The 8104-nt window shown below is 41.5% G+C and overlaps 1 protein-coding gene across 1 annotated transcript in view; it reads left to right on the top strand.

The window, feature by feature from the left end:
* The first annotated feature begins 2864 nt into the window (after positions 1-2864).
* Positions 2865-8104, top strand: part of CENPH (centromere protein H) — a 15966-nt gene continuing 10726 nt past the window's right edge. Inside the window, exons 1-2 of the mRNA XM_008543812.2 lie at positions 2865-3156; positions 5129-5184. Of these exons, the coding sequence (XP_008542034.1) occupies positions 3023-3156; positions 5129-5184 (190 nt within the window). The 5' untranslated portion in view covers positions 2865-3022. The remainder of the gene's footprint in view (positions 3157-5128; positions 5185-8104) is intronic.

The following is an 8104-nucleotide window of genomic DNA, read 5'->3' as shown; positions in this document are numbered from 1 at the left end:
ACATAGCTGCATATTTTTAGTTGTGGGTCCTTCTAGTTGTGGCGTGTAGGACGCTGCCTCAGCGTGGCCTGATGAGCGGTGTCATGTCCACGCCCAGAATCCGAACCAGCAAAACCCTGGGCCGCTGAAGTGGAGTGCAGGAATTTAACCACTTGGCCACTGGGCCAGCCCCATGAGATAGCTTGTTTCTGAAGTATTCCTTTTGTTCAATTTCTGGTTAAGTTACAATTTCTTTTGTGGTCCTTTTTGATCTGAAGATTATTTAACTAATTTTCTAAGTAGACAGTTCTGTTTTTAATTTTTTTGTCAGACATCTTAATGTTGGTGATTCTTAATTTCATTGGAGATATGTACAAAGCCTTTTTGAAATTGTTAGTGTTTTCTCTGTGGATAAAGTAAGTGACTTTTAATATTTCATGGACATGAGAAAGGATTGTATTTCCTTATAGGGGACAAAGTTCTAGTGATTTATGTAGGCAAACAAACTACAGGTGGACAGAGACAGTGTGTAGGGGGATTATATATACACACATGTGAGCACATGTATATGTAGTCCGTTTTTTTTTTCCAGAGCTATTTGAAAGTAAATTTCAGGGGTCAAGATAATGTCCTCTTAAAATGCAGCTCCTAAGAATTAAGGTCATCTTCCTAAATAACCCCAATCTTTTTATCACGCTAAGAAAATTAACAAGTCCACATGTAATAATATGTAGCACATATTCAAATTTCCTCAATGGTTCCAAAAATGACTTACAAACTTTTTTCCCAATTCAGGATCCAATTAAGTTTATTTGTTTTTCCATATAGAATAGTTTCCTTGCTTTTTGTTTTTCAAGGCATGGACATGAATTGTCCAGGCCATTTGTCTTGTGAATGTCCCTCATTCTAGATTTCTTGTTTGTTTCTTCATAGTTAAGTTCAGGTTATGCATTTTGGCAAGAATACAGGTGATTTGTACAACTTATGCATCATATTAGAGTCACATATCAGATTGTTACACTACCGGCGATACCAAGTTTGATAACCTGGTCAAGGTGGTAACTACCAATACAGCTCTGCTGTAAAGGTGCTCTTTTGAGTTTTAGCATCCATTACTGATCCTTGGCTTTGAATTATTTATCTCACTGGTAGTTATCATCCCTTTCTATGTTATTTGGACATTCTCTAAAGAATAGCTCCCCACCCACACCTGCCCCTTTTTTACTCAGTTTTTTTTGTTTAATTCATTATTATGATCCATTAGTGTAGTGGCTCTCAAAGCGTCATCCCCAACCGCAACATCATCACCTGGGAACTTGTTAGAAATGCAAGTCGGCATCAGTGATTTGGAGAGGCACCTAGCAGTCTGTTTTAACCAGCCCTCCCCATGATTCTGATGCATGCTCAGATTGGACAACTACTGCACAGTCTACGCCCCAAATTTCGCCGGTGGACACCTGATAGGCAACTGCTTAAAAGGATGAGATTGATGTGAGATATTAGAAGACTTCTCAGATAAAATGGTAAAGTGAAAAAAAACAATAGGACCACTTTTGTGTAAAACAGAAAATGAAACAATGTTCTTCCAGGAGTTTGAAGTAGGAGAGGTGAACCTAACATCTTATTTTATGTCTTACCATCCATGCCTTTTGAATCTAAGTTTTACCAGGAGCTATTTTACTTTGATGATGGAGAGGGAGAAAGGGGAGCAATGTGTGATCAAGTACAACTCAACGAGGGGCCAGCCCGATGGCACAGTGGTTAAGTGTGCACATTCTGCTTCTGCGCCTGGGGTCCACTGGCCCGGAACCGGGGTGTGGACATGGCACCACTTGGCAAGCCATGCAATGATGGGCATCCCACATATAAAATAGAGGACGATGGGCACGGATGTTAGCTCAGGGTCAGTCTTCCTCAGCAAAAAGGAGGATTGGCAGCAGATGTTAGCCCAGGGCTAATCTTCCTCAAAAACAACAAAAAAGTACAACTCAGGGGAAACTAGCTATAGAAGGGAATGCTTGGCTCACTTGTTCAAAGAGGTTGGAGCTGCTGTGCTTGTGCCTCAAGGACAGAGTGTTCCTTACACCACCTAATGAAAAAGTACAAATCACTCGTGCATTTGTACGTCCTGCATTTTCTCCATTACCCGCTCACTGCACTGTCTAGCAAAGAAACCTCAACTGTAATCTGCGGGATCAACAAGCTGACACGTGGAGGCACCCTACTCTGTTGACTGCGAATCTTCTGACGGCTAAACTTCATGCTGGAAGGTTGGGGTTCAAGTGTCTGCACTGCCTCGTAGGGGACCGTGAGATTCTCTGAACTTAGCCCACTCATTTCTCTGCCAAACGAGGGGTCTGGACATTACGAGCTCAGATCAAAAATCTGCTTAACCCTCCAATGTTTCTCTTTCACACTCATTTTCCAAGGCCACGGATGGAAGGGGAGTGCCAAGACGGGTCAAAAAGGCGCGGTCCCCGAGCTCCCCTGTCGCAGCGCCAAGGCTGAATGACCATTTATGCCGGGGGTTTCCCTCCCAGCTGCCGCCGTCCCAACCGGTTGTAACACAGCACTCGACAGAGCTGACAAAGTTCTCTGACCTGTGTGCGTGAGAGTGAGGAAGATCGTCCCTGAGCTAACAACCGTGCCAATCTTCCTCTGTTTTGCCTATGGGACGCCACCACAGCGTGGTTTGGTGAGCAGTTTGTATGTCCCTGCCGGCATCTGACGCCTGCGATCTAAACCCGGGAACCCCGAGCGCCAAGTCAGGGCGCGCAAACTTAACCACTAAGCCACCAAGCCAGCCCCTTTAGAACCTTGTACTAGCGGTCTGCAATGACTTCGGCTGGGAGAAACGAAGAGACAGCAGGACCCACCGCAACCGGAAGACGAGGCGGAAGGGGTGGGGCCGTGGGGCGGAAGGGGTGGGGCGCGCTGCCACGGCTCCCCCGCCCCTCCGGGTATCAATTTAGAGGCGGGAAACGGGTCCGGTTCTGAGGCGGCGTTGGCTGGTCCTCCGCGGTGGCTCTTCGGCCGAGCCAGTATGGAGAAGCAATCCGAGGACCCCGCCGCCGCCGAGCCCGCGTCCTCCGGAGAGGAAGGCGGGGAAGGTGGGCCGCCGCAAGTCGCCGGCGCCCAGGCCGCTCGTCCCGAGGACCGCGTGAGCCTGTTGCTCAGGTTGTTACCCCTGGCCGCTAGGCCGGAGCCAAGTGGGCGTCGTGGCAAGAGCTCCGCCCTTTGCGGAGAGTGTCCAGGGTTCAAATTCAGTGTCAGTCGCTTAGTGGCTGTGTGACTGCATCATTCACTTAAGCATTTTAAGCCCCTTTCTTCATCTTGGTGGAGAAAAATGACACCCCCTCCAGCAGAGTTGCTATCGGGGTTAAATGAGATGCCCTGGGACAAACGTTTAGCATAGGGCCCTCGGGGCCCAGGGAGCGGTAAATCCCCCCTCCTTTTCTTACCCCCTCATGCCCTGGGCTCCCACTTTGCAAGCGGTTTGTGGCGTGCATCCGAGCCCTGAGTCTCCGGGGAGAGGTTGCCGCGCCCCTTTCTTTTATACTTAACGACCCTTTCCAGTCCAGAAGCTTTGTTAACATTTTCCACCGAGAGGGCGATTTTTATACTTTTCCACTCAGCAGTTGCTGGGGGAAGATTTGATAAGAAGGAAGATCAATCGTCTAAACCAGTGGGCAACTAAAGCCCGTGCCAAATCGACCCTACTGCCTGCCTGTTTCTGTGTGGCCCCTCAAGCTAAGAATACTTTTTATGTTTTTAAATAGTTGGGGGAAAAAATCACAAAAGGAATATTTAATAACAGTTGAAAATTATATGAGATTCAAATTTCAGTGCCCTTAAGTAAAGCATTATTGGAACGCAACTACTGCAAGGACCGAATTGAGTAGTTACCACAGAGACCCTATGACTCTCAAAGCCTAAAATATTTATTTTCTGGTCTTTTACAGAAAAAATTTGCAGACCTGTTCTAAATCATAATAAGGGGATTTTTTTCTTTTTTGATAAGCATTCTATTTTATTTGCTTTACCACTGCTTTGAAAGGCCTTGGCTAATAATAAACCTCATAACTTCACTTTAAAAATTCCCTCCTACTTACAGTATAAAATACTAAAATATTAAACGTATAAGATCTCCTTTTTAATCTCAGTTAACAAGAAACTATTCTTTCAGTGTGTCTTATAAAATGCCAGCCTAAGAAACTGCTCTTTTCTTTTTCTTTTTGATTGGCACCTGAGCTAACATTTGTTGCCAGTCTTTTTTTTCTTCTTCTTTTTCTCTCCGAAGCCCCCAGTACATAGTTGTATATTGTAGTTCTAGGTCCTTCCGGTTGTGCTGTGTGGGAAGCCGCCTCAGCAGGGCTTGATGAGTGGTGCTGTGTCCATCCCCAGAATCCAAAGTGGTGAAACTCTTTGCCCTGGAAGCAGAGCACGTGAACTTAACCACTTGGCCGTGGGCTGGCCCCAGAAATTGCTCTTTTCATTTGGAATTTCAAAACATAAGGAACTTATGCCATGGAGCTTTAGAAATTTGTCTAATGTTTCTTAGCTGCTTAAACAGTTCTCAAAGTCACAAAGCGGCCAGTTTCTCAATTATGAAACTACCACCTAAATGTGAAACATGTTGTAAATACAACTTAATAACTAATTACCATTTTACCCATAGCTTTCCTACTTATTTTATTTATGATTCTGAGGTAAGTAGAATCATAGGACAACTAAGAAACTATATAGATTACCTGTCTATCCAAGGATTAGTATCTTTGTTATTTTTCTATATCTCCTGACATTGTTACAGTCTGTTGGTAATTTACCATTTTATTTCTTCTTTGTGTAGCAGCTCTCATTAAGCCCCTTTTCAGTGTGGCCCATTAAGAATAAATTCAAAAATCAAATTTTTAACTCTCCTTCACAAATGCTGTTTTCCTGCTGTATTCCATTGTGTCTTCCTCTGAGGCCTTACAGTTCTTTATGTCCATTTTAAATAAAATGAGGCCAAACTGAAAGACTTTAATGCTGATTTACTTATACTCATTTTGCTACATCAGCTTCAGAAAAGGATGAGTTGGTTTATCATACAGTAATGAGTAAAACCACAGTAAGTGTAGGACTTTCTCTTTTCCTTATCTGTTTTTAGGCTGAGAGCACAGACGAAACAACAACTCTTGGAATATAAATCAATGATTGATGCAAGTAAGTATTTTCATTTTCACATAAGGTTTTGTGAGTTTGATGGTGTACAGTACACTAGGGAAAATAAAATCAACTTTCCAAAAAATTATTTATTTAGGGAATGGGAGGGGCAGCATAAAAGTACTCTACCATATAAGAAGGCAAAAAGCAGTCTTGCCCCAGCTCTTAGGAACTAGTTAGGGATTCAGGAAATATTCATAAGACAACTAACAATGCAAGACAGTTAAGTTCTGTTGATCAGAGAATTGGGAAATCCCTGTGGGCTGAAGGAATCATAGATCCTGCTACTATTAAGAACTTGAAGATTAAATTAGTGGATCAGATGATTGTTAAGCAAGTAATCTGAGACCTATACTTTGAGGAACACTGGATTATAGGAACGAGAGGCAGAAGGGAGATCAGCTTAAAGATATGAGTGACAATTTTCTGTTTTAAACACACAAAAAATTTAAATTTATCTTTTAAAATTATTAATTCAAAAGTCTCAGGGACCAAGAGAGTAGTGAAATGATGGGTTTAGCCTTCTTAAAGTAATAACCACTTATTGCCACCTGATTGATAAGCCCTTGGGTCACAAGGATAGATGTTGCTGAATCTTTCTTTCTCTGTAGCTTAAAGAATAAAAGCAAATAATACAAGAGTTGTGGAAAAACCAAGGGACATCATAGATGTCTTCATCATTTCACCTGAATCCGTGTTTGAATTTAGGTAACTTTTGGACTCTGCTCAAGCTCTTTTTTAAGTCCATAGATCTGAAGACAGTTCTGGTGTGTTTTCCATACAATCTTCTGGGTTTCTAAAGTAATTTTATGCAAAAAAATAAGTAAATGAATAAAATGGGTCCCCTAGCCTCTTTCCTGCTTACTATAACTAGTAAATTATGGATCTGGGATATGAATCAGGCCTTCTTGCCTCCAAAGCCATGACCCTTCTACTATATCAATAATGCTTAGCTCAAGGATGACCAGTAGGTCACTGTCCTTTCCCTGGAGGAGCTAATGGTCTCCTTGTTTCCAAAGCCCATGAGATGAGCCCTACCTCAGAGATGAGAGGTAGGACATGGCCAATGCTTTTCCTGGCATGAGAACCCTCCTAATAAAAAAGGATAATCTATCTTCTTAGAGGACGAGGTATAGGGGAAAAGCAATTCAAAATTTGGACCATTGAGGAATTATCTCCATAGGTATTCCTGCCTTCATTCAACTCATTTTTAAGTGATATGTCCCTGCCACCATGCTAGGCATGGAGATATGGTCTTGCACAAGACAGACTTTGCCCTCTTGGAGCTTAAATTCTGTGTAGCAAAATAGGTAAGCAAAGAAACATGCAAGATAATTATGAAATGTGGTAAATGTGATGCAGGAGATAATGGTATGATAAGGGGTGGGGCTGCTTTAGATAAAGTAATCAGAGATGGCTTCTCTGAGAAGACATTAAAGCTAAAATCCAAGTGAGAAGAAAGAGTCATCCTTCTCATTAAAGCTAAAATCCAAGTGAGAAGAAAGAGTCATCCTTCTCTTATGTTTCTTGTTTTCCTTGTATAGATTATTGTATTTTTAAGGAATTGTGACATCTGAAAACTTTAGTAGATTTAACAGTCCACACTATAGAATTTCTACAACTAAAGGAAAGGACAGATTTAAAGCAAGCCACAAAAAGTTAGGTTGTAGCCTCTTTAGACTGCATTGTGCTCACCACCAATCGTCTAATTTTTATCCATCACCATATATATGTGCCCCTTTACCCCTTTTACTCATCCCAACCCCCTACCCCTTTGGTAACCACTAAACTGTTCTCTTTATGTGTTTATCTTCCACATATGAATGAAATCATACAGTGTTTGTCTTTCTCTGTCTGACTTATTTCACTTAACATAATACCCTTAAGGTCCATCCATGTTTTTGCAAATAGGATGGTTTTGTCTTTTTTATGGCTGAGTAGTATTCCTATTGTGTTGCTGTTAATTTCTCCCTCTAGGTCTGTTAATAGTTGCTTTATATACTTCAGTGCTCTTGTGTTAGGTGCATATATATTCATAACTGTTATGTCCTCCTGGTGGAATGTCCCTTTTATCATGATATAGTGCCCCCTTTGTCTCTCATTGCCTTTTTTATCTTGAGATCTGCCTTGTCTGATATAAGTATGGTAATACCTGCTTTCTTTTGCTTGCCATTTACTTGAATTATTGTCTTCCATCCTTTCACTCTGAGCCTATGTTTGTCTTTAGAGCTGAGATGTTTCCTGGAGGCAGCATATTGTTGGATCTTGTCTTTTAATCCATTGAGCCATTCTGTGTCTGTGATTGTAGAATTCAGTCAATTTACACTTAGAGTGATTATTGATATATGAGGGTTTAATACTACCATTTTATCTGTTGTTTTCCAGTTGTTCTCTATTTCCTTTGTTTCTCTTCCTTTGTATTTTGGACTGCCATTTCAGTCTGATGGTTTTCCATGATGATTTTCTCAGTTTTCTCTTTATTTATGATTTGTGTCTCTGCTCTGATTTTTTGTTTACTGGTTACCATGAGGTTTGTATAAAAGATCTCATAAATGAGATAGTGCATTTTCTGATAGCGTCTTATCTTTGTTAGCCTAAGCAGGTTCCATCCCTCTCTACTTCCCCATCTAAGTTATTGTTGTCACAAATATTCTGTTTTGTGTTGGGAGTTTGTGATTAAAATGGAGTGTTTAGAGTTATTTTTGATGCTTTCCCTTTATCTTTTATGACATAATTAATTGTTTGCTAACTTACTCCAATGGAGAGCTGCAGTTTTCTCATTTTGTCTATCTTTGTATCTCCTTGCTCAAGGCTTTGTAATCTTTTGCCTTTTGTTTCAGGTATGAGGGCATTCTTGATCATTTCTTGTAAGGGAGGTCTAGTGGCAATGAACTCCCTAAGTGTTTGATTATCTGGGAAA

This window comes from Equus przewalskii, chromosome 20 (genome assembly GCF_037783145.1).
Source record: "Equus przewalskii isolate Varuska chromosome 20, EquPr2, whole genome shotgun sequence".
Classification (NCBI taxonomy): Eukaryota; Metazoa; Chordata; class Mammalia; order Perissodactyla; family Equidae; genus Equus; species Equus przewalskii.
Note: the sequence above shows the minus strand (reverse complement) of the source record. Positions and strands in the feature narration are given on the sequence as shown.